Here is a 27,500-nt window from a genome sequence, read left to right on the forward strand (position 1 = left end):
ACAAAAATAAGCAAAAGGAACTTTCACCAAAAAGTTGAAAACATGAAACAAAAGTTTACGCTAATCCTGGATTAAGTTAATCGGCTTTCGAACAACCGGGCCCAGGTGAAAACAACATGTCGGGAGATGCCAGAGATCTTGATGTAGATGTTGATGAAGCTTTCCGCATATTCAGGGTCTTTCCATGAACAGGAAAAGGCGATAAAGGCTTTTACATCCAGGAAAGATGTCTTGCTAAACTTGCCAACGGGGTTTGGCAAGTTGCTGATATTCCAGATTGCTCCAGTAGTTCACGCTGAACTCTCCAAATGCAATAACACAATCATTAGTTGCGAAGCTAGTAGTTATTATTTCGCCATTAGTGAGCGTAATAAAAGACTAGAAAAATTCCCTGCAAGCGTTAGGAATCAAGACTGGCTCCGTTGGCAAGGACAATCTTGCGATCGAGAATGGAGAGTGTAGGGTTACGTTCACATCGCTGGAATACCAACTGCAAAATGGAAGGTGAAGAAATATGCTGTCCTCCGAAGTTTACAAGAAAAATTTGATAGGAATCGTTGTATACGAGTAGACAAAGCTTACTGTATTAGCCACTGGTATGTTTATGTGTCTCAGGTTTCTTTTTATTGTTACAGTATTTTGGAATGTTGATCACATCTAATTAAATAATACATGTACATGTGTATCTGCTTGATCGCCTTTATCAGTGAATCAGAATAGAGGATACATACTTAGGAAAAGGTCAATGAAGAATGGCAGCCATATGCTGATGTGGACCTTAAAACTACATGTAGTACCGTTAAAGCTACACAAATTCAAATTGCTATTAAAAACTATGACTACAAGACTAATAATAATTATTAAAACTACTAAAATTACGTAGCTATTTTAAAAATAGGGTATACAATACAAATATATATAAAACAACAATAATTACAAGGCTGGTCATTTTTTAAATTAACAAACATTCCTTTTATAAAACTTACCTGATCAAGATAACATTTTTTCAAGGCTAACTGAACTTTATTTACATTATCTATATCCCTTGTTTCGTTATTGAGACTATTCCAAAGAATGGGTCCTCTAAATAGCAAGGATTGCCTTCCAAATTCCGTCTTTGCCCTTCTTATTCTAAATACCAATTTCCTTTTACGAGAATTTACTTTTCAAAATTTTGCAAGAGTCTGTGAGTGAAATTGCTCTTCATTACTTTGAACATTTCCACACCCAAGGGCTGTTTATACATAAATGCTATATTATTGCATATAACTCGTGAACTTTGCGGTTGGGAATCCTTCTGCGATAGAAGGCCAGACTGCTAACATCTTGACTTCGCGAACAGGACTTTGAGCGGGATGCTCAACAAGTTTGCTGGAATTCGAAAAGTATCTGATGAGTCTCTTGGCCGAGACGAAACGCCGCGTCATACCAGCCACGAAATTTAAATTCTTCACAAGTACTTGACAATTTTTTTGTGAGAATTTAATGATCCATATATTTGTTGTTAGGAATATTATGGATAATTCTTGCTGCCTTGATATGAAATTTCTCAATGTCATCAAATAGAGTAAGAGAGCAGTTCTCCTAAACTGACAGACACTATGTGATACTGGGCAGAAACCTTTTGTAATAGATGGTTTCCAATTAATCGTTTTGTTGGCAAGAATTTTATCTTCCTCAACATAGCTAGTTGAGACGAGAATGATTTGGATAATTTTTGAATATGATGGTCCCAAGAAAGTTTATTGGCTATTAGTAATCCCAGCGATTTCACTACTTTAGAAAGATTAATGACTAGATTTCCACAGCATACATGTACTTGTTGTAAAGGACCAAAAAATTCCTTTCTAGAGATGATCTAGCCTCACATTTCTTTGTGTGTATAGTGAGTCTATTTTTTCACATCATAGACAAATATCAGCGAGAATGACATTCAGTAGTTGAATAACATTGTCAGTTGTATCACCAATCACAAAAGGGGTGGGGTCATCTGCACAAAGCTAGAGTTCACCTGTAGAAACGTTGTCAGTGAAATCATTAACATAAATCGAAAACAGTTGTGGCCCTAAAAGAGATCCCGGTGGGACTCCATAGGATTTGAAGGGACACTTCTTGTTGGATGTCAAAATTGGGTGTGCATCTAATTAGGGTCAAACCTGGACATATGTGATACAGCTGTAGGACACGAAACTGAATTTAGATTTTGCCGCATTTGTAAACTTCAACAAATTGTTGACCTTTTTCACTTGAAGGTAACTTTTTAGCAACAGCAATAAATTCCCATAAAAACCGCAGGCTTGAAGTTCGTACCTCAAAACTTCATGATCTACTGAGTAACCCCTATGACTTTCCCATTGTCAAGTTTCAGTCAAATATAACAAGAAAAGAGACTCAGTAGATAATCCTTCTTATAACCCCACTGATTTATGTACTTTTTCCAAGTGAGAATCTATATTATCGCATATACATGTAACTGACTGCATTATTTTGCTGGGAATAGAAGAAGAGTTAGTGGCCTGTAATTTGAGCAATCAACTTTAACTTTTCCAATCTTCCATTGAGAGCGATAGAGACCTGCCTCATAAAAGTGCCTACTCAAATTAGCAATACAGGAGCAAGGATGGCACTGTCGGTTAGTGCACGTCCTTGGTGCAAGAGGTCCTGAGTTAGATTCCCGGGTCTCGCATCCTTGTTTCGACTTCTTTCCTTTCCGTGTAGCTAAGTAGCTTTAAATACCCGTAAAATGGAGCACTGATGGAGAGGGGGGGAGTAAAATGAGCGCACCGTTGACCTCAGGTTTGTCAGTTGAATTACTGTTACGAGTTATCGACGTTAAATACAATGTATGGTTGCTTTACTTTACTTTAATACAGGGACTAAAGTCTTCAGCAACCACCTTTGTCTCTCTAAAATTGTCTGCCCCTTGAGCCTTCTTCACATTGATCTTCTTGAATTTAGTTTCAAAGGCTTTTCAAGGCTGCTGCCTAAGAAAATTGTCCGGGAGCCCATCGGGCTTCCAACCTTAAAAGTTAGTAGCCCAAGTCATTTTTTCAAGAGCCCAGAATTAATTAATTCCAGCTGGGATCATATTTACATGTGAGTGAGGATTAATCAACTAAGGCGCCCGTTCGGGCTACTTGTTCAGAACCGTTAGGCAGCAACCTTGCTTTTTCTCTTTGCATGGCATCACCTATTGAAACAGTACTGTAATTCTGTAGGGGTGCAGGGATGGCCCAGTGGTGAGAACACTCGCTTCTCACCAATGTGGCCCGGGTTCGATTCCCAGATCTGGCGTCATAATTATGTGGGTTGAGTTTGTTGGTTCTCTACTCTGCACTGAGAGGTTTTCTCCAGGTAATCTGGTTTCCCTTCTCCTCAAAAACCAACATTTGACTTGATTTGTGCTAATTGTTAGTTTCAGTTTGCAGTCTCCCCAGAGAGTGCTCCAGGGCTAGAACAACTAGACACTTAAAGTTCCTTTCCTTTGTCAATTTGAATTTCCTTAGCTTTAAAGGATTAAGTGGCATCGGCCTTAGAGTATAAAACTTTAAACATATTGATTTCTTTCAAAAAGTGAATGCAACAAGAATAACAGTAATGATACATACCTGACAACAATAATAAGAAGCTTAATAGAAATACAAAAATAACAAGGGTATATAAATGTGTTCTTGACATAAATGTCACATGTACATGTACTCATTGCAACAAGTACAGGTAATCTTTTAGTTCTTGATCTGTTTGAAAACCAAAACTTCAACAGTTTTTTTAGTCTGGAGGCAACGTGAGTCTTTGTGAAGAGTCAAGTAAGAAGTCTGGGAAAATACTCACATTTACTGAGCCGGCCAGAAGGTAATAGTTCTTTCATTGTTATGTTATGTTCATTCTTGATTGCAAGATTGTCCTCACCAACAGAGCCAGTTTTTGATTCCTAACTCCCGTAGTAAATTTTTCTCATTAAATGGCGAAATAATAATTACTGGCTTCGCAGCAAAAGTGTTGTTGAATTTGGAAAGTTCAGCGTGAACCTCCAAAGCAATCTGGAATATGAGCGACTGGCAAGTTTACCAAGAAATCATTCCTGGAGATAAAAGCCTTTATCACCTTTTAATGTTGAGGGAGAAGCTTAGAGACCCCAAATACGCAGCAAATTTTCTCCAAAGCACAGTCAACATCTACATCAAGATCTCTGGCATCTTCCGACATGTTTTTTTCACTGAGGCACATTCCTTAAATTCCTCAGGTTTGTGAAAGTGTACCATTCCTTGTCATTGGTGGAAATTAGACATGACGTAAGGAACAAGCTTTCCTACCAAGTAAATCAGACGGGGAAGGGAGTAGAGTGCGTGACACGAGCAACCTGGACTGTCTGAGAATCGGGCTACCTTCACCATTGTTTCAACCAACTGTTCTCCCAAATTGAGAAAATTAGTATGGGTAATCAAATGCTGACGAGTAAAGGCCGGGATGTGATTTGATTTTGGACAAAACGCAAATGAAATTATTCCCTTATATCAGGGGTTACAAATTATGTTCATAAGAGGCGGGTTTTTTCAAACATGGACGCCATTTTGGCACTGTTAGAAAAGTTGCCATGGCAACATTGTAATTATATATGAATGCTGAAATTTTGCACTAAAATTGAGGAGTAATTTGTCACCCATGTTGTTAATATTGCAACAAAATACTCTATTATTCGGATAAAGATGTACTGTTACAGTAGTGACATGGCTGGGCTGGTTTCAAAGCTGAAGAGACAGTACAAATTAAACATAGGAGACCTGCAACCCACTCAAGGTAGACACTTTAAATAAATGATTTTCTTGTCATGAGTTAGACGTGTTTGTTTTTCAGGGTTATTTTTGGCAGTTAAAAGAAAAGGATTGAGAAGAAGGCAGCATTGCCACCAATTGAAGGTTACATGTACTTTCTACAGCTGAGAATTTACCTACATGTAAGTGAGTTCATCAGTATTACCTAAACCTCTCTCGCATGTTTCTTTAAAAACCATCATCAAATCTCTTCATTATTGTTTTATATCACAATTTTGTGCCACCAGTTATGGGTTAAGAGAAATCCAAATGGCCCCATTCTATCCTTCCCTGGAGCACCTAACATTTTGTTTCAAGTTCATATCTAACGCCAGACGATTTTACTGGTCAATGTGGGACATCCTAGGGCGTTTGAGGTGTGAGTGGGTTAATGGTGTCCAAGATAAGTGAAGCAAATTAGCCGAAATTGTCTTTTCTAATACGGTACTCCTTTCCAGTCAATATTCAAACGGCTTTATTGTGTCATGCATCTATTCCATTTCTGTGCAGTAATTTTATTTCCTTTACATGTTCTTTTTTTAAATTTTGCTTTAATATAATTATTTTACGCCCCATGCCATTAATTTGAATGTACAGTAAGTAATAAAAGCACAATATTTTTTTTGTTCTCTTTATTATATATGCATTCTGTATGGATATTTTTATACACATATTTGTACCCTTTTTTTCCCTTCGAACTATGATTTTTTTAATTTCCATTCTAATTACATGTACATGTAAGTATGCACATGACCGCATTACCCATGATTCATGTGACTGCCAAATTCAAGACAAAATGGCAGATGAAACTTAAGAGATGCCCACGATAGAGGCCTCTACAACCTCTTTGTATGCTGTTAATTGGTATCCAGAATATGAGCACACAAGAGATGGCTGTTGATTACTTCGAGGAAGCTAATTTGCACCTGGAAGATGCAATTTTAACTTTACAGTTGCTACTATGCAGTGTGGTGCATAGTGACGACTCTGTCCTTCAGGATTTGAAGATAATAATAGAAGCTGTTCTGACAAAAGTATGCTTCGTTTTTCGTGTAACAACAAAACAGAATGAGGAAAGACCTTTATTAGCTCCCTTGAAACAAGGGCGTCAAATTCATCCTTGACCTACAACCAAACTTACAGGAGGTGGAAGACCAGTCATCGTTGTCAAAAGAGAGGAGATTGAATTCTTACACAAACTGCACACTTCTCCTGGGTAAAAATTGCCAATTTGCTAGGTAAAATTCTGTAAAAAGTACTTTACGTCGAAGAAGATGGGAATTAAACTTGAATGATGACACCGAGAATGGGACAGCATTGTCAGGTGTGTAACACTCTACAGAGCTTATACCTATAAACTACAATAGCTTCCTTGTTTATAGGAGTTTCAGTTATATTGCGGATCCAGTGTTGGCTGGTGTTATTGAAAAACCTCTTTGATGTCATACCCATGGTCAACATACTTTATGGACCCCCAAATTCCTGTATCGTATAAATTTACCAGAGGGAGCTCTCCATTGATTAACAAAAGTTAGAGGCTTAGACCCGAAAAGAGGTACCCCTCTCAGGCATCCAGTATGTAATTGAAGTGTACACACAGGTAGTTGCACCTTTCCATGATTTCATGTATGGGTAGGTATTTAATGGGGCACATCAAAATACCTTGTACAGATCCACCAAACAGGTGATAATTATGATTCATTTTAAGTGGTTATTAAAGTGAGTTGTGACAGATGCTGTAGCCCTTCTGTTGATACGTGGAATTGGTGCCATTTTCTATGGACAAGGGTTTGGTCCTAGGGGAGGAGCCTGCTGGGGCAGTATGCAGTAAGATTTTGTCTTCTTCAGCTTGAAGATGCTGTAAAGATTGGAAAACAAAGATTGCTTGGAGCCCTCAGAGCAGTTTACCGTAGGAAGTACTCAGTACCAACACCAAACACCATAGCACATAGATGGAAATCACAAGCTAACCAGTTAGAGGTTTGTTGTGCATTGCTGTGTCGATGGGTATTCAAGGGTCATTGTATATACCACATTAGTTAACGGGTAATATTCGAGAGGACACAGTGTTGGAACTGTTCATCAAAGGAGTGCGAAAATTTGGCTTACCCTCGAGAGTAAGTTGTAAGTGATCTTGGATTGGAAAATGTTGGAGTGGCACAGTACTTGTTAGAAAATCGAGGACTGGACTGCAGAAGTATCATGACTGGAAGTTCTGTCCACAACTGCCGAGTCGAGTGAGTTCGCACTGAGATATTCACGCTAGTGTTCGTTTTTGTTTTGCCATCCTTAATGGAAGGGAAGACATCGGCCTTTGTGACCCATTAAACAAAGAGCACTTGTTTGCGTTGCACTGTGTTTACATGCCAAGGATAAATGGGGCATTGCAGCACTTTACTGGTCAGTGGAACAATCACCTTGTTTCTGGGGAACATCAGTTCTCCCCACTACAAATGTTCACTTCTGGTATTTTGAAGAACATGTACATGTACTCTGGATACTCTCGCATTGAGAGTATTATTAATCCAAATGAAATTCTGTTGTACGGACTTGATCCAGATGCACCTTTTCCATTAGGTAGGGGTTTCAATAACGTTTGAAGTAGATGACTGGGCTAATCAATGTAAGTGGCGGTCACTCTTATCTCTTACAAGGGTTTGAGTGAAAATCAAGGCAGAGTAGGTGGCGGTGAGAGACAAATTTCTGACAAACAGACGGCGATATACCACTGGTGACCGGCTTCAACCCCTGTTAGATGACGACTACCAGGTCACCTCACAGAACAACTGCAAATTTTGGGTGTCCCTTTTCACCCTTTGAATGATGATGGTGAATGTGATAGAACTCAATGTTTGAGGTGCATTGACTTAGATTTCAATCAGTTCAACATACAACAATGATAAGAAACTTTCTTGAGATGAGGCCACTTTGGTGGCAAATACAGCGTACATGTGAAGACAGATGTTCCTAGTATCCATCTAACCTGAAATTCGTTGTTGACATAGTGAAAACACTATCAATTTGAAAGTAGCACTACATGTACTTATTGTGACACTAGTAATCACTATCATTTTAATGTTTATGTTATGATGACTTATCGGCTGGGTAGCGTAGTTTGCCCTAAAAGACTACCAACTTCAGTGACAAATTAAAAATGTAAACAGCGTGAAATTTATTTTCTGCCTTGATACTGCCTTGCTCAGTACAACAAAACAATTGGATTTTACAACATCGAGAACTTTTAAGTTTTGAATGCAACAATACAGTTTATTATTGCAATGAAGCCTTCAGGTAACACTTTTACAGTATGGTATACAGGAATCGACAAAATAATAATTTGTGTAATATTGATATCTGCAAAATTATACACATCAAAAGCAGCAAACAATTAACAGCAATTGAGCATAATTATACATGTATTTATAGGAAATCTCCTTTAAAACAACTTGCCACAAACCTGACACAACACGGTCTTTGTTGGCAAAAGGCATATCACACAATATCCATTTCCCAGTAATCTGATGCGAGTATTGCACTGAACTCCTCTCTATTAGTTCGGGGAATTACTGTTAAGTCGATAGTAATTCTAAGACTGTATTACAAGTGTGGGCCATTGATCTGTGGCCCAAACAACCAAGTTGCTAAAAATGAACTTGGATTGCATCAAAAAGCATTACTGTAACTCCGATCTGACCCACTGATAAACCTCATGATAATTTATGAGGAGTGCCAAGGCCTTTAGTGTATTTTTGAGAAACTTAGGCTATCCTTTTCTACATCACTCCACGGGTTTGCCTCTAGGCAACTTAAGATTTTGTTAGTGCATGGAATTACCAATTCATATGTATCTTTTGGAAAGTGCTGTAAAATCAGGAAAACTAGGAAAGATATCCTTACTGCATCCCCTGCACCCTGACCCCCCTAGATCTGCCCCTGCAAAGACTACAAATTGCACTCGCTCTACAGGCTCGTGCTATCTTGGTCGTCCTTGAAAAAAATTTACAAGTGGTTATTCATTCCACATTGCATTCGGAATCACGTGATTACCTACACAAAGCTCTTTGAATATTGACTGGAAAGGCATAACATATTCTAAGGTTAAAAAGCTCATTAACATACTTTGGGATACTTTTTAGCCCCCCAAAAATAGGGTTCCATGGACTGGGTCCATAGAAGTGGTCCATGGACCTGGTCCAAAAGGGGGGTCCATGTTTTGTCCTTTTCCAAATCTCACACTGCTTATAATATTAATTTTCGATTCTTAGCCCAGGAATTTGATTTCCAGGTTTTTCTGAAGTAAATTAAAGAGTTATTGCAGTTATGTACCAAATCATGTATGATTTTGTTGTTATAAACAATATAAAATAGTATATAATAATGATAAAAGAAGATAATATGGTGTGTTTACAAAAGAACACCTTAATGACAGGATTATCCACAGAGTTAAAAAGGGAAAAAATGGTCAGTGTGAGATTGGATGTGGGTACAGTATTTACAAGATTGTGTTGAAAGAAAATGAACTTGAAGTGGATTTACCTTCCCCTTGAGAATTGCAAAGAGTTGTAACTTTTACTGATGAAAGCATAGGGGTTTAATTGCCATTTACAAGTAAGACATTCTACCATGATTGTGTGTTTAGTAAAGCAACAAAAGTTTGTCTAGACCAGTTCAATACTGTTTTCACCAATATGTCTTTTGTGGCGACAAACAGAGTGGAATTTTTTTTTTTGTGATTGAAAAGGCTTAAATATGAGTCTCCATGCAACGATTTCCTTGTGAAAAATAAAAAATTTCCTTAAAAACCTAATACAACTGTACTCTTAAAAGCCTAATGACTGTATGGGTATTGAACAATACCTACAAAAAGTACAAGTATTTTTTTAAAGGGTAATTAAACTAGCTTCGACCAAAATTTGTCAATTTTTGTTGATGTTTGTGACAACCTTGAATCTTGAAAGTAAAAATTCCAAGTGGTTTAATAATGAAGTTGGCTTAATGTTCAACTCTATTTACACGTAAAGGGTAGTTAGGCAGGAAATTTCTAAAAGAATCCCATATACTTCATAGCATGATTATTCCTTTTTTCTTCACTTCTTATTACTTTCATCATCTGGCATTTTCCATTATAATAATTGTTAATTTCTGAAATCTGCCATTCAGGTGTTTCCGGATTTTTTTTCTTTTAGATGCTTACAGTTTATGTCTTTAACCCATCATGGCCCTTTCCAAAAGAAAAGCAAGAGAAGAAGAGAAAGAGTCTAAGCAACAAACAGGTAAAGTGGTCTAAACTGAAGCAAGTGTCAATCTGAACCTAAATTAATTTTATCTGACTGAGTCTAAGCTCTTTGAATTGAGGTTTTCTGGCAGGGGTTTCTTCAGATACTACTGGTGCACCCTTAAGATTTTGCCAATGAAGGACATCCATTTCATAGAGTCTTGCATAACAGTGAAACCTAGGAGATGTTCTTTGTATGTGAGTGGCAAACAGTCTCTAGTGTAGGTGCCTACTGTCTAGAGGAATCCCCAAAAGGACCCATCAAATGGATCACTGCTGCTCAGAGTTACTGAGCCAAAACTGATTATGATTTAAATAATCTTGTATTGTCTGCACTGTGTATGCGAATGCCACCTTTTAGTCATGTGCGGTTTGTTCACATGTGATTTTGACAGATGTTTTTGGCAATGAACAAAGTCAGCTCCTAGTTGCAAGCAAAAAGTTTCCATCTTCTTCCCAGGATTCTCATCAGACAAAAAGGCAATTTGACCTTGTTGGAAATCAAAGGGCAAAGAAAATTCATGCAATTGTAAAAATCAAATATCCAAAACATTGCACTAAAAAGTGTGGAACAAAAATGAGCAATTTTTACAAATCAGCTTTTTTGCTCTGTCCAAGGTGGTTTTAAAATGGATTTGTTATTTTATTTTAATCGTCATACCATTTCAATTGGAATATATTATTATTTCTATTGTGTTCGTGTTCATTTTAGTTATTACCACTAAGAACTGTAATATGCAAGCTTAAAACTCATCCATGCAGAATTAATTTTGTGACAATTTTTTTATCAAAGCAAACATTTTGCTTATGTGGATAGGACAACAAAAACATTTAGAAACTCTGCTTGCTTGTGTACCGGGAATGAGCCTTGTGGTGGTGATACATAGCAAAATAAGCCACGAGGGCTTGCAAACCAGTGAAACCTCTAAATTTACTCACAAGATTAAATTTAACACACAAACAGATTATCATTTAAAACGCTGAGTCACTAGCTTTTCAGCAGATACATAATATTTGCCTCAGTGCTTTCTTGCAATTTCTTCATGAAATTTCTGTTGCACATTTTATCCATGTGACCTATGAATCGTAATCTGAAGACGGATTAGCCAGGAAATCATTAACCCTAGCTAAGGATAGTCCACCAGATGCAAAGGATGGTTTTTGCTTTGAAACTGAAAAGGTGCGAATACAAGTCTGACCCCTGTTCTTGGTGTTTATATGTTTTGCAGCTAGTTCTTCACGGCAAAGTCATATCATACAATGGATAAGACAACTTTACCAAAAGCGTGCAGGGGTGGTTTTCTCATTTCCTTGGTGTAAAGGGTTCAGCTTCCAAGTAGAGAACATTTTCACCAGACTTAGGATAGTCGCAAAAGAAAAGACACGCGGAAGGCCTATGAAAGAAATCACCAACGTGACAGGTGTTTTTACATCACACGAAGATTGCCAACATCCACGGATTGTCCTGATTGAGGGTGACCCCAGCATGGGAAAGACGACCTACTGCCAAAAGCTGGCGTATGATTGGGCAACTAAACAAGATTGCGAATGGGACAAGTCTTTCCCAAGAGTAGAGGTGCTCCTGCTCCTCAGATGTTGTGAAATTGAATCTTATAGCATCTGGGAAGCTATTGAGGATCAAATTCTGCCGGTAGAAATTGACCCAGAGTTAAAAGAAACGTTTTTCCAGTTCGTGCGAGAAAACCCTTCTAAAGTCCTGTTAGTGCTCGATGGGTTAGATGAGGCAGACCCTCAAAAATTGGCTGTGTACTTTAGTCTTATTCAAAGAAAGCTGCTCCCTGGTTGTCACATTGTTCTTACTTCTCGTCACGAAGCAGGAAGTAAAGTAAGGCCTTACTCGGACACACTGTTGGAGATTGTTGGATTTACAAGAAGTGATGCGGAGTGTTTTATAAGGAAGTATTTTAGACACGCAAGACACATGGCAGAGAAGCTGATAAATGTACTGTGGCATCCGGATGACGATGATCAGCAAATTGAATTGAATTTAGAAGAACTTACGAAAAGCCCTTTAAATACACTTCTTCTCTGTGTGGTTTTTGAAGGTTTTCGGGGTGTTCTCCCAAAAAAGAGGGCATTGCTGTTCGTAGAGATTGTTATCTTCGTTTTGAGACAATACGAAAGGAAGAACCACTTATCAAGTGTTTGTCAAGACTTTGTTCTTTCAAATTACAAGAAGGATCTGATGACCCTAGGGAGAATGGCGCTGGAATCTCTTTACAAAGGAAAGCTCCATATCGAAGATGTCGAAGGGAATTTCAAGGAAAGTCCGATCATTAAATTTGGCTTTCTCTCGATCCAGGCTGGCGGTAGCAAGAGAAGGCCTTGGTTCCGTTATAGCTTCTTTCACAAGACTTTTCAAGAATTCTTTTCCGGTCTATATCTTGCATTTTCCATCCTTGATGGAGTCATAGACAAGAAATCAGTTCTGACCGACAAGAGATTCCTTGGTCAACTAAGACAAGTTTTCATCTTCATGAATGAAATCATAGCCTTGGAATCCAAAGATACATGTACTGAAGTTAAGCTTGCTTTCATACTTGGAGACCCAGACGACTGCAGTTCTTCAGGTAAGCAGAACTCGAAGTTGTTCTTAACTTTTGACTTGATACAGGAATGTCAGCGTTTCTTGGAAAACCTTTATACTAAACTAGCTGATACATCGTAGCTTTGGAAGGAATCTTGAGTTAACTGAAATTGATTTGTCAATTTTATTTTAAAATGCTTTGCCTGGCTGCTTTTCTACGCTTTCACAGGCCTTTACAGCAAACATCTCCCTTATTTCTTTGGATTTGTCCTGCAACTCCATTGATGATAAGGGGTTACTTCTCTTTTCGAGGTCCTCGCAGTAAACACCTCCCTAGCCATTTTGTACATGTAGTTGTCTGACAACCCCATGAGTGATAAGGGGGCTACTTCCCTTTCTCAGGTGCTTGCAGTAAACACCTGCCTAGTTACTTTGGATTTGTCTGAGAACTCCACGGGTGGCGAGGGTGGTAATTCACTTTCCCTGACCCTCCATTACTACTTTGTATTTGGACGGCAACCCCATTAATGGTATGGATCGGCTACTGCCATTGCTAGTCACTTACTGTACAGTAAACACCTCTCACATCCTTTTGACCTTTTCAAGATGTCCACGTAAGCATCAGGCACGCTCGATCACAAGAGATAAAGAGTGGCTTTCCAACTGAGACCCCAGCAGGGCATCAAGTTCCTCTTTTTTTCCTATTTTTTGACTGCTTCCTATTTTCTCCTATTTTTTTCAAGAAGTTCCTATTTTTTCCTATTTTTAGGGTCTTTCTTAGTGCAGGGGAATATTTTGAAATATTTGAGATAAAATTCCCAATAAAATTGGTAAATTCTTCGAAAAAAAGAAAGCTTTCTGTCACAAAAATGTGGAGGATTTATAGCCTGTGTGAATGATGACCTTCTGAAATTCATGCCCACACTTTGTCAGTGTTTTCCTCTTTGTTTTTGAACAATAGTTGTTTTTATTTATTAATATGCCATCTCTTTAAAGACATTTGTATCTTTTTCTTTATTGTAATATTTTATTCCAAGAAAATCAAATACTGTATTTTTCAGCTGTACACGTTTTGTGACTGCTGTTGAGTGGTAACCATGACAAACAAGCTCATGTTTTTGGCAACAACTGTCAACAAAGTGTTACTACTGTAGGCACAAGGATGCTTGACTCTGCTCAGAGCAAGCGAGATGATGTAATGAAATACTTAGAGAATATAGGAGATAGGTGAAAAGAGGAATTGTTAACTGAAAAACAGCCTCAACAATTTTAGCCTAGTCGTCAACGACAAGCACTGCCCAAAAAAATAAGGGCAAAGCTAAGATTACCCAGTCTGCTAAAAGTGCCAAAAAAATAGTAAGCTTGGCTTTTATTGTATGTAAGACATTTGGTAACTGTGAACTTTGATATGTTATTAACAGAAAAAGTATTCTTGCTGCTTACATGTATCTTTCTCAGTTTCCAACAACATGGCTTCTGATAGGATGCGGAAAAAAATTAAAGATTACGCGGAAATTTTTGGCCATATTATGCGGAAACATGCGTTGATTATGCGGAAATTACACCGGATTATGCGGAAATTTAAGCAAGTTATAAAACTAATAATTAGGCCCGTCCAATGTATTTACATGCTTACAGTAAATCCGTAATCGAAATTGCAACCAATACAATCGCATTTGTGACTGAATTTTTGCCCTTTGTGATTAAAATACATGGAGGAGTCACCAATTTGCGACCAGCTTTCACCGTTGAAATAAAAGGGTTAGCAGTTGGGATTTTGCCGCAACTTTTGGTAAAATAAATAAAGCGATAAAAAATTATTTTGTTTCTCGTCATGAATTTTGTTTCAATTTGGAGATAATGGCGCAAAATTGTAATACCTTTGGAGCGCGATCCATTCCCTCGATCATTGACTTAGGGTGCGTTCGATTGACCCTATTCCGGAATAAGAATACGTGGAGTGATGATTTAAAACGGTATGTCTGGCGCTTTTGAAGCAACGAGGATAATAAAGATATGTTTAAAATAGCATTTTAGAAGGTGTTTGATGATTTTAATGTGAATCTCCGTAAAAGCGAAGGATTTCTAACTTCTATTCCATGTATTCCTATTCCGGAATACGGTCAATCGAACGCGCCCTTAGTTTCTTATCAGTCACGTCATTTGCTGAAGTGTAACTGATTCTCGTCCAATGGGAAGCATTGTAGGAACAAAAACTAGTGTCCAGGCTCATTGGCGAAAAAATGCGCGGAAACTGCTTACGATCTTTCTTACGAACTTTCATCTTGCGAACGAAATGGTGTGTTTTCTTCAATGTTCAGGAAAATAAGTGTTTCAAAACAGTCAATTTCTTTGGCTTTTATGTTTTTGAGGATGTTAAGGAGTTGCTTTATCACTAATATCAGGTGTTTCTTCTGTTTTTTGCGGAAAATATCGGAATTATGCGTAAGATGCGGATTTCAGTGAATTATGCGGATCCGCATCGCCGCATCCTGTCAGATGCCATGCAACAATTAACAACTGTGGACTTAAATTAAAGACATCTTATTAAAGTAATGTATGTGATGTGATTTGGCAGGTGAGGGACAAGTTTTCCTTAGTAACAAGTTTAAACACTTGTTTCTATGAAGGACGCATGCCATCTTGCCTGTTAGATATTAAATAAAGCATGGAATTGTGGAACAGAGCTGCTGTTGGCTTTGTTAAGAGGATAGAGTTCCTATTTGGGAATGAGAATTCCTATTTTTTTCCTATTTTTTGGCCACTGTCTTTCCTATTTTCCTATTTTCTTATTTTGTGAGTGTCATTTGTCACTTGACGCCCAGCCTCAGTTAACACAAATATGATAGTGTCGAGATAAGTTAAAAGGGAAAGTATGCACACTTTTGGTTGCTTTTTGTGGCATAAAAAACTCTTGTGCTTAAGCTCCCTAGTGTGCACATCTATCACTGAATTGTAATATGTTTGTAAACTTGGATCAAACTTCTCAAAATAACACGTGTTTTCTCTGTTACACCATTGCCAACCTCTGGAATTCAGTACCCACTAATGTTAAGTGAATCACTCCTCTTTATAGATTTTGTCAGAATATTAGGAATTCTATGATTGAAGGTTGTAATATTGTTGTTAGTTCTTAGGTATAAGTTAACAAATATATTTTAACTTTAACTCTTACTAGTTTGTGCATAAAGCCCTTTTAATCTAAATAATGGAATTTTGTCGCTGTTTCTTTGCTCATATTTTTGTTTAGGGTCATGTACACACCCTTTGACACCTACGTTCTTGTGAAATGCCGGACCAATGTTAGCTCAGGTCATCTAGACCTAGTTTGATGGCTTAGCTCTCACGAGTTCAGTGTAGTTCATTAGTAGACCATGGCAGTTATTATACTGTAGGCTTTAATCCTTTGAAAAATGTTTGGATCTCTTTTCGAGTATGCCCAAGTCATCATCGATGTATACACATTTTTTCAGTTTTTTGTTCGTTTGCAGAGTCTTCTGTTCCACTGGAAATTCTAGCCCGGGGCTCAAAGGCTGTGTATGCTTTTCAGAAGGCCATGCAAACTGGGAAGGTCAAAGTTTATCGTGGGCGTATCATGCTTCTTGGACAGGACCGTGCAGGCAAAACAAGCCTGAAGAAATCTCTGCTCGGTTTGCCTTTTGACCCTTGGCAAGAGAGTACTGTTGGAGTTGAAGTTGATCCATCGACATGTGAAATTGAAATGGATCAAGTCATTAACTGGACTCCAAGTGAACGAAAGAAGCTCGAGGATTCCGAGTTTGGGGAAGAAATAGCAAGACAAATTGCTAAAGATTTGGCCCAAACTGAAGCAGCCAAGAAAAATCAGACTGCTGCAGTGTCACAATTGGACCAGGTCCAGGTATCGATATACATGTAATTACCTAATCAAGTGAGACCTTACGTCAGTTTATTCCACACAAGATTGTGTACTGGTTATGGTTTTAAAAAGAAATAATGGAAACTTTTTTTTACTTTGAATACAGTTGTGAGTCTCTCTACGTATAGGCAGATTACAACTGGCTATACTCGAAATTGAGTGATATTCTTGTATATTGTATTTATATACAAATGAATAAAAAAAAAAAAAAATTAAAGTTTTATTAAGTCTGGGCTATCCCAAATCTTATTTCTACGACAGAAGATAAAAAAATGTCGCTCTAATGGCTAGATTTATCATTTTTTGATTATTAAGTGCTGTTGCTCTTTGTCAATGCCAATATCATTCATCATTTCTAAGATGTACATGTGGAGCATTCGTTGGAGAAAACACCAAAGGAGCTCATGGAAAAGTTTACAAATTTAACACATCTGTAGTTACTTCTCATGTCTTTGACCAAGTGCACTGCATTGTTTTTAAGGTTAGGGTTATTGTATAATTACTGAAGGTTTTACCTTGTTTAAAAAAACTTTAAAGCGCCACTACGATGAAAATTTTGCTTGTCCCTTTTTTTTTTGGATTTTGAAAATAGACGTACCAAATAGGTATCACGCCAATTTTTATCTCAAAATTCCCACGGAAAGTATGATTATTGTAACGTAGTTTTTCGGTTTTCGCTGTCCGTTATTACTCGAACGACAAATGACCGTGAGTGAGGAAAAGGGTTGGGTCTAGCTGGATCGTCTGGGGTCTGACGTCATATGTGCAACGCTCAAAATAAACGCGGCTAATTTCCCATGCCGTCTATGAGATGTGAGGGATCGCCGAGTTGCTTTTTGCTGATATTATATACATTACTCCTTGATCAACTTGTTCGCTTTGTCAAACGCCCACGAAGCGATGCGCGTATGACGTCACGAGCCAAGTCTTGCGTGAAGACCGCTTACAAAATAATCGCACGCTTCTTCAATGCCGTCCGAGTAATGGCGGACAGATTTTTAGCGGTTTTTGGCTGGCTATTTCCCGACTGATCTCACTTCTATCGTTCCAAATTTAAATGCATTGTATTATTTTTAACATACTGACTTAATTGACGTTGAAAAAATTCGAAAAGAAAACCAAAAATTTTCGTCGTAGTGGCACTTTAAACAATAGAAAAAAAAATACACCAAGTACCTACCAATGTCATTGCCACCACACCGGCATTAGAAAAGACAGTTAAGGTGGCTCAAACCAGTTTTAACACTTTCAAGAGACTTTGTTATTAGAAGGATTGACACTACAACACTTTATCACGTAGCGACAATGTTATGGTACCATGCATCAATTATTGGTGAACAAGATGCAGTCGTTTTTGTGACGTAACAAGTTACCACGGCAACAGAAAAGCCTTGCAAAAACACCTTATATTTTGGCTTCATTAAATTTTCTATTTTCAATTATTCAAGGTGGCTCTGAATCCGCTCCACAGAATTTTTTTAAACTTTGCAGAAAGTTTCATTCTTGCATGCTGATTACATTTCAGAAACAAAATATGGGGGTCACCGAGTTCGTTTTTGAGATGTGGGCAGCTAAAGCCAAAATATGGGGTGTTTTTGCCGGGCCTTCCTATTACCACGGTAACTGTTTACGTCACAAAAATGACCGAATCTTTTTCAGCAATAATAAGTGTTTGATATGGTACCATAACATTGCTGTTAAGTGATAAAGTGTTGTAGTGTCAATCCTTCTGGCAAGAACGTTTCAAGTGTTGAAACTGGTTTGAGCCACCTTAAATTCTTTTCATTTTAGCCAATTTTGGAGGGCCATGTGGCACCATTAATCGAATGCAGCTTCATAGATTGGTATCGTTTGTTGCTGGATCATGTGGAATTTTCTCAGATTTGACTGCAATTGAACGCGATATACCGCAGTTCACAGATTGAGCAATAATTATTAGTACACTTTGTTTCCTTACTGCACATGTTCTTGAGGCGTGGTACATTACATACACAAAGGAAGAGGAAACAGAAAGATAGTATGGATACTGTAGGTCTCAATAGCTGCATACGTGAAATACTGCCTTAAAAATGAACGATCTTAATGACTTTTCTTACTGCAAGAGGAACTAGTTTTTAAGATGAGGACAGTCTCAGTTGATTTATCTGACCACCGACCTCTTTCACAATGAAACATCTAAATCACCACTTTTCTTTCCAGAAGAGCAGCCGTGGAGAGAAGGTTGAGGACCAAGAAAACCTGGAGCTGCCGTCAAATGAGGCTGAATCATGGTCTTATATGGACCAAAAGAGCGAGATTGCAGTGGAGGTGGGAAAATCCAAGGATGAAGGGCCAGTAGAGAAAAGCAACGAATTAGAGTTAAATATCGATACTACGACCATGCCAAGTAATGTCACTGACCTAGTTGTGCGTTACTTGCAAGATCTCCGACTGGAAGATGACGTCAAAAGAAAAGAAGTGATCTTAACTCTGTGGGATTTTGCCGGTCAACATCTTTATTATGCTGCACATTCCGTGTTTCTGTCTCAGCGAGCAGTTTACGTCTTGGTGTATAATCTCAATAAAAGCTTGTTGGCGGAAGCAGAGCACCGTTGCAGACAGGGAATTACTGAGATTTTGTTGGATAATTTTAACAATGAAAGCAATTTAGATAATTTATTGTCATGGCTGGTTTCCGTGCACGGTATTCGATCCGTTGCTGTTGATGCTCACAAAAACCTCGAGAATGAAAATAAGAAGTTGCGGTATCTCCGACCTCCAGTGATTATCGTAGGAACTCATGCCGATCAGCCTTTCGAAGACGTGAAGACCGCGGAAAAGCGCATCAAAGGTAGAATTTTAGGCAAAGAGTACGCGAAGCATGTCATAACGACATATTTTGCTGTTAACAACAAGGCTGAGAACGACGAAGGCGTCCAAAAGTTGCGGCAGAAAATCATGGAAGTGTTAAACAATGAGCCATACATGGGTGAAGAGGTGCCGCTTAGGTCAGTATGGTGTCGATCTTTTTTCTTTGATTTTGCTAATCTCGGAATATTTTTTCTTCAGATTTTGAAAGTGTTTGAGTTTCTATCATTCGCAGAGACAGTTTTAAGGTTTAGTGTAATTTCCGGTCAGACTTTTAACGATGTGGGCAGTTTTTTGTTTTACTTTGCGACCACTACTTCTCGTGTTCAGAATTGATGGCTTAAGCTTAATAGAGCTAGATCAAGGAAATAGGACGTCAGTTAACCTTTAGTTATGGCCAGCGCGTAGTGTAGGGGATATGGCTCCCGCATTGCATCTCAGTGCTCCGGGTTCGAATCCCAACTCGTGCGCTCCAAAGTTGACTCAGCTTTCCATCCATTCGTGATGGGTAGAATGAGTACCAGTATTAGTGGGGACAAGTTGTGCGTGCGACGGGATTGGAATAGTCGCCACCCCTGCCGTAAGTGACACTAGAAGCTGAAGAAAACGGAGGGGCCTTCGCCTTCCGTAGGCCTCTTGTCTTTTCGTTCCCTTATCTGACAATCACTAGGACTATTAGAGACAAAGCAGACCATTATTGTGAGTGCCATAACGAAACACATCTTTCAGTAATTGAAGTTCCCTTCATCATTCTTGCGTCTCATTGTTATTCGCAGGTGGTTCCTATTTGAAAAAGTTGTGGAAGCTCTTGTTGCCAAGTCGATGTACCACATGGACCTTGCTCAGCTTCTTCCTGCCATTAAACAAGTTTGCCGTATCGATGACGAAGACGAAACAACAGCCATGCTTAATTTCTATCATGACCTTGGTGTAATTGTGAAGCATGGGCGGACTGTGGTGTTACAGGCCCAGTGGTTGATCGACTTATTCAAGAAATTAATCACTGTTCCGCCTTATGAAGAGGCTGTAAGTGAATTTTGTTATTTAGGCATTACTAATCTATGCCCAACGGAAGCAAAGCAATCTACGTAAGTTTATTTTTGTCAGTGCGCTTGCAGTCTCCGTTTTCCTTTAAGGCCCGACAACTCTCGTGTTGAGCGAGCAAAACGCCAACAGACCACGATATACGAGGGTAAGGCCTGTCGAGTTACTGACTGGCTGGCAATTGAAATTGAAGTCAGTCTACGAGTTGTTAAGAAAATACAGAAAAAAATATCCAAGTTGCACTTTGTCTTTCTATACTTTTCCAGTGGTTGTCGAAGAATACAGGATTTCGACCAGTCTTCTGGCATTGCCAAAGAACCGTCTGGCTTCTCAAAGTTGTCTTGCCCGTTAAAGCTTAGGTTTCATGTAGCATTTGCATTGTTCTGTTTACTTGATTGTCAATTGTTTGGCCACGTATGTTGTGTTCCTGGATGAGAAGAAGATCCTCTGGACCTGTGGAAAATCATGATCTTAGTTTCCGTAGACGCGAGCGTTTAATATGAATACTGTATAGAAGCAAGCATGATATTTTGCTTGTTATGTTGTACTCCTTCCTCTTTGCCACTGAGACGCAAACGTGTGCATCTTCTTTGTCTTTTTATGGCCCATCCTCGTGGTAATTGCCTTTTCCGTCATACTTTTAGGATCCTTTGTACGTAAATTGTTGGGAAGAACTCCAAGCTAAAGGCATTCTAAGGACACCTCTTGTCGATCATGTTTTTTCCGATTTTGTTAAGAAAGGCCACCTAAAACAGGATATCCTTGAAATGATGGAGCTGTATGGATTAATCGCCAAATTTTCCTCAGGGATGCCGACTTTAGAAAACAAAGAAGAGCCAATCTACTTCGTACCAACACAGTTAACGTCATCACCATCGGAGCTGTGCGAGATCAAGCCGTCCGAACGCGACCCATGTCCACTCTTTGTGCATTTTCTGGATGGTTTTGTACCTCATGGGCTCTTTCCACAGTTTGTGTCAAGATGTATCAGTTGGTGCTCCGAAAATGGGTTCAAGGAAACTCCTAAACTATTTAATAATGGAGCCAGGTTTTTACTTGGAAAGCAGATTATACTCGCCCTGATTTGCAGAAAACGTTTCATCAAGGTTGTTTTAAAGAGGTGTCAGTCTCCACTGGAACCGCCATCGAGCAATGCTTCAAATAAAATGGCCATCAAAGTTCGCACTTTCATCGAGAGAACTTTAGATGGCCTCTCACAAGATCTTCCTTGGCCAGGTAGTCTTCGATATGAGTTAAGTGTGGCATGTACGCATTGCCTGCAAAGTGGTCGCATGTTTTCCCAACATGGGTCTCGGAGATTTGGCCAAGACGATTCCCCTCATCTTCTCAAGGTACTACCTTGTGGAGAGGTGGCCAGTTGCGTGGAGAATTTTTCGGATGAAATGGTTACAGCTCCAGGAGTGGAGAAGTGGTTTGAACTTCAATATTCTCAGGTAAATGCAGTCTCTCAAATTCACTGAAGTGTAATTTTAAAATGTTGACGTGATCAATATAATTGGGCATGACTGGGACCCGTTTTTTTAATCAACCAACCAATCAATCAATCAATCAATCGTTAAAAAATATGTGCAGAGTTGTCAGCAGTATGAATGTAACAACTTTCGTAGCCGATTAAGTTGTTCGAATTTAAATCTGTTCCACATTCTGTTTTTATTAAAATTCGGTTATTTTCTTTTGCGTGGAAACAGACTTCAAACGAGATTTGAGGACAAATAACGATGAATGATCATTTTCTGCGCATAACATGTGCATTGTTTTTACAATACTTTTAATATCGGTGACACGATATCTGTTATTTAACAATGAGACCCGTAGCCCGCAAGGGCTACGGGTCAATAGCCCATGAGGCGAAGCCGAAGGGTCACCTCGCAGCTCTTACAAGGTCTCACCTGATTGGAGACCACCCTAACCCTTAACAAAAGAACAAATAACAGAAACAATGGACCCTAGGCCTAAAACAAAAGGATTAGGTTTTAGGCCTAGGGTCCATTGTTGCTGTTATTTGTTCTTTTGTTAAGGGTTAGGGTGGTCTCCAATCAGGTGAGACCTTGTAAGAGCTGCGAGGCTACCGAAGCCGAATGGCCAAGTGACCCGTGGCCCTTGAAGGCGAATGGTCTAATTGTTTTAGTATCACCCAAATAGTCGGACAGAAAAGGCAATAATAAAGTTAGCAAATGCAAGTTGAAGAAATATTTATTTGGGAATAAATCGAAAGAAAGCGTCACGCTTTTCGCTACTCGAGGACTATTACTTATAGTCCTCTAGTAGTGTAGCCAATTAAAATGCAGGATTTGCATTAGTCCACTGTATCGGTGATACTAATAATATTTAGCTTCCTTATCAAGGATAGAATGAAAGGATTTATTAGTTTACCCGCAACAAATCTGATGTCATTGGCGTATCCTGAAAGATAGAGATTTCTTTTTAATTGCAGAACGAGGAGCGGAAAATGGACATGTCTTCGGAGGCAGTAGGTACGCCAAGCCTAAGTCCATTTTTGGTCATTGCCCATTGCATTGTAAGGTAGCGGAAACGTTCCTCTGTTCGTTGAGGTGGGGTAACTTGCATTTCAAAATCAGTGCCAAGTGACCCTAAACACTTTATCGATTTGTCGAATTTGTGAATGTTGTACGATGAAAGGCATAAATTGAGGAGGCAGCGCGCCTTGTGATTATGGCGCTTGTCTTGAAATCCGGAGATCCCGGATTCAAGACCCGCTCTGGCCACCAGTTGAATTTGATCCTGGTAATCTCTGGTTCATCTTCTCAGCTGCACTTAAAGTTGCAGTTGTTGTGTTGTCTGTCATTTGCTCGGAGATATTAGCCTCTAGGCTATATTCTGAAATGCGAACTGAAATAAAGTTTGCCTGTTTGCATGCATGATAGGAGGGTTTAAAATAGGACTTTCTAATCCCGCTTCCCGCCTGCTGGGTTAAGTCTGGCAAATTTAGCCACTTTTGGGTAACTTCGTTTGGATCGGAAAACAGCACATGAATCGCAGCGAAGAACCTTCGGTACACTTAAATGAAAGGGAAGCAGTGGGTCTGCAGAAAGACTGCTGAAATATGGGGCATATTTTGAAACATCTGTACTTAAGAATATTCAACATTTTTTTTCACTGCCATCCTTTCCTAAGATATTCCAATCATGTACTAAGGTGAATAAATTTTTCCAACGTCATGTCGAGGAAGCAAAAACACAGTAACATTGAAACATACTACATGTCTTCAAGATGCGGTCTCTTTTGAATTGTAATAAAGTATCAAACGTTCAACCAGGGTGGACACTGCATAGGCACACCCAGGAATGACTGAAAATTCGCCAAGAAGTAGGGTTTTTTCACCCTAGTTGCCTTAATTTAAAGACGACAAAATGAATTTCTGGGCGGACCGAGTCAAAAAATCAAACCTTTATTACACCTCACTGGGCGGCCAAACCGAGATGTCACTCAGCGGTTGTGACCGAGTCTGCCGTGACAGTATTTGAAGTGGGAATGATCTTGTCACTCCCGGTGACCTCTTTCTGGTGCAGATAGTCCGGCAGTGAACCAGCCCGAGCCATTGTTCCTTTATGCCTTACGCCTCTCTGTCGTACATAGGCGCCATACGTTTTAGCCCAAACTCGCATGATTGCAAGTTTTTTGTGAGAAGCCTTGTGTACAGGAGGTTGTTTCAATGGGGGAATGTGGAACAGGCTAGGCCAAGCGTCCGTTCAGGTAGCGGATACCATGATCCTCGACTCGTGTAGTAATGTACTGCGGACCAATAGGTTGTTCGTTTGAACTCTGTGCATATACCAGTGGGTTGAAAAAAATCTGTATTTTGACGCAATCTCGTCACAGTTCCCGGCAACTCGATCACCATCAAGTGTTTCGTTTTTTTCCTTTAAGCCGTTGCCATTTCAACAATGGGTGATTTTCAGGATCAGAGATTAAGATTTCCCCTTAATGTGGAGTAACGGTACTAATATGTGGAGCTTCGCACAGGAGCGATTATGACACATGTGGCCTTTAAATCGGACAAAGAAAGTATTTCAACTCCAGCAGTGTTGACAACATAGAGACTGCATACATGATTAAGTTGACGTCATTCGATTGTTATCAGGTGAAACGTTTTTTAAATTTGCCAACTAGTAATTCAATCTATTTATCCCGCATCCCGCCAACAAAGCTACTTTCATCCCGCATCTCGCCAGAGAAAAAAAGGCTTATCCTGCATCCCGCGTCCCGCCAACCCTATGTTAGGCCCTCTGATAGCAATGGATGAAGATGTTGCTTAAAAAACTTATTGAAGAAGAGTTGACAATGGCTTTGGAAAGGACGTTTCGGTTGCTACTGTAACCTTCAGCTAAAAATGTAAAATTTAATGTAACTAGGTCCTAGTCTGGTACAAATGGTCATAAATGTAAAGGTAAAAATAAATTAAAATATGTACAATAAATGTGTTAATGAAAGCTTTAGCAGTGAAATGCCATGAAATTTAGGCAGGAACTGTATGAATAGCGTGCCAAGATTCTACAATTACATTTACATTTTTAGCTGAAGAAGGTTACTGTAGTAGTAAAGTAGTAGTAGTTTTTTTTTTTTTTTTTTTTTTGCTTTTCAAAGCCAGTGTCAACTCTTCTTAAGTAATTTTCATCAATGCCTGGCTACAACCCAAACATTTTTAAGATGTTGCTTGCTCGGTTCTACCAGTCGGGGTGACTGTGAATGAAATCAGTTATGTAGCAGCTTTTGAAACCTGGTATTTTTTGGTATTGAAAGCAGCCTCTATTGTTTTTAATTCTAAGTTATTGTTTCAATTGTTTAATCTTTTTTTTTTTTTTTTGGCTTGGGTATCGAACCAATCACATTATTCGTTACGAGAGCTGCTACATGAGTCAATGAAATCAGAGCAAATATTGTTTTTTAATGCCGAAATATCCGGGGCAAACCTCTCGGATTGGAGTAGAGAAGGAACAAACTCAAACCATAGATGACGCTGACTCTAAGAATCGCACTGACGTAGACAAATGTTCTTGCCGATGAGCTAACCCTCGCCATTGAACCTACTGTCATTGCTTTTACCCCTCAGATTTGGACCTACGTTTTCCTTGTAAGTCTGGTACTCCTTCAACCGATGATCTTTCTAACATTGCCGAAAACCTTGGTGGTCAATGGAAGTGGGTTGGCCGACGTCTCCGTGTCCCAGAGCATGTATTGGATCAAATTCAACATGACAACACTGAACTCTCTGAAAGATGCTTCCGTGAGTATAGGCGTTTAGGAGAGGACGCCAAAATCAATTTATCAAAATTTAAAATGTACTTGCGTAGTGACCAGAGCCATTGTTTTAGTTAAATAGCCCAATAGACATTTTGGCAGATACGGCGGTCATTTAGATTTCTATTCTTTCAAATAGCTATTATGGGATGCCCCCTGAGCACCCCATCATGTCTTTCGACACAATAGAAATCAAAATGGCCGCCGTATCTGCAAAAAGGTCCATTGTTCCTGGGGGTCTTGTTGTCCCTTAGTTGCCTTCATGCCTTCCCAGATCAGATCATGCAGATTTCAGATCAGATAAGGTCAGATAATTTATTTAACTCAACTCAAACAACAAAAAAGTACAGAATAAAAAGTTGAGATTTACAAACAACAAAAACTATGAATAAAGGAAATTTGTTACAAATATCTAGATAATGAGTGAGTTGGGATCATCCAAGTAGCAGAGGCTAATGACCCAACAAAAAAGAAAAAGAGAAAACGAAAATACATACAAGGTGAACACAGACTGAGAAAATTTCTTTCTTTAGGATAAAAAATATTTCTTCCTACGCTAGGCTAGTAATTAAGGAGAAAAAGAATGAAGCAGAGAGTTCTTGAGGGTGTTACGAAATAGTGAAAGAGAATTTGACTTAGTAACAGATGAGGGCAAAGAATTCCAAAGACGAGAGCCAGTGAAGTTTGAGGAACGTAAACCATAATGTGTAGTGTTAACAGAAGTGACATAAAGATGGCCATCACAAGACTAGCGAGTGGAGTAGGAGTGAACAGAAGAGGCGAAAGTAGAATATTCATTAAAAGATGGAGGTAATAGTCTTGTGTGACCATTGATAAACAAAAGAGAGAACCTGTAATTTGATGATTAATGTCAAGTAAGTTGAGAGATTTAAAGTGAACCTAAACTCAAATATTTTTCGTTACTAATACAAATCTCCTTATCCAAAGCAAATACCTTATTGGTACTTAATTTCGCGGGTCTTTAATTTCGCGTTTTTCGCGATTGTAAAAAAATCGCGAAATTAAAGACCCGCGAAAAAAAATTCTTGCGAAATTTAAACACGCGAAATTTAATACCCATACAAAAAATTCAAACTGTAGAAAAAAATGATTTATTCGTAATGGCAACAAAATTTACAGGATATTTATCAACAAAACGCAAAATATTAACTGGTTTCTACTCGTAAATTCCATTTTTGAATTTGTGAAATCGTTAAATGTATTGCATGGAGAAGTTAATCTACGCTACTGGTGTCATCCTCATCTGAATCGCTAGATTCGTACAAGTCCCTTAGGATGTCTTTCGTACAGTCGTCAAAATTGCCATTAATTGGCTCCTTGTAGTTCTCACTCACAAGTTTCTTGTAGCGTTCCAACACTAACATATTTTTGGAGGTTGAGTCGAGTTCGATGCAAACAGTGACAGGGATTTCAAGGCCACCCTGTACGAGTGGTGATCGTCGATGCTTGGAATCTATTACCGTCACTTTGACGTTCCCGCCTCGTGAAATGAGAAAACGAGTGCATCTCGAAATCTCTCTTGGTAAATGACCCACAACTGAATCAGCTAACCGTCCTGGAAGTCGCTTGGTTGCTGCTATCGCATAACGATCATGAATATTGTTTCTTTCATGGATGCAATGCAAGGTTTCTCCGATTACCGGTTTCCAGATATCTTGGTAAACGTGAAATCCTCGCAAATCACACCGGAAGGAGGTTCTTATAGAATCACTCATCCTGCTCGTGTTGACATTGTAGAAAATACCGGAATATTTTGGCAAGTACCTCGTACAACAC

The 27,500-nt window shown here is 38.9% G+C and overlaps 1 protein-coding gene across 6 annotated transcripts in view; it reads left to right on the forward strand.

Moving 5' to 3' along the window:
• The window catches only part of LOC137997659 (uncharacterized), a 35,731-nt gene that overhangs the window by 1,211 nt on the left and 7,020 nt on the right, over positions 1–27,500 (forward strand). Inside the window, exons 1-12 of one of the 6 annotated variants that reach the window (XR_011122548.1) lie at positions 3,768–3,852; positions 4,244–4,316; positions 4,855–4,954; positions 9,998–10,084; positions 11,316–12,677; positions 16,126–16,514; positions 18,732–19,519; positions 20,156–20,405; positions 21,068–21,877; positions 22,879–22,918; positions 24,333–24,546; positions 25,516–25,649. Coding sequence is in view for 5 of the 6 variants with exons in the window: in XM_068843765.1 (XP_068699866.1) it covers positions 10,027–10,084; positions 11,316–12,677; positions 16,126–16,514; positions 18,732–19,519; positions 20,156–20,405; positions 21,068–21,877; positions 22,879–22,918; positions 25,516–25,689 (3,871 nt within the window). In the remaining variant the exon portion in view is untranslated. Of the gene's footprint in view, positions 1–3,200; positions 3,853–4,243; positions 4,317–4,854; positions 4,955–9,997; positions 10,085–11,315; positions 12,678–16,125; positions 16,515–18,731; positions 19,520–20,155; positions 20,406–21,067; positions 21,878–22,878; positions 22,919–24,332; positions 24,547–25,515; positions 25,690–27,500 lie in introns of those variants that run through there. The other 5 variants (XM_068843767.1, XM_068843764.1, XM_068843766.1 and 2 more) reach the window with 5 other exon arrangements.

This window comes from Montipora foliosa, chromosome 3 (assembly GCF_036669935.1).
Source record: "Montipora foliosa isolate CH-2021 chromosome 3, ASM3666993v2, whole genome shotgun sequence".
NCBI classification, from domain to species: Eukaryota; Metazoa; Cnidaria; class Anthozoa; order Scleractinia; family Acroporidae; genus Montipora; species Montipora foliosa.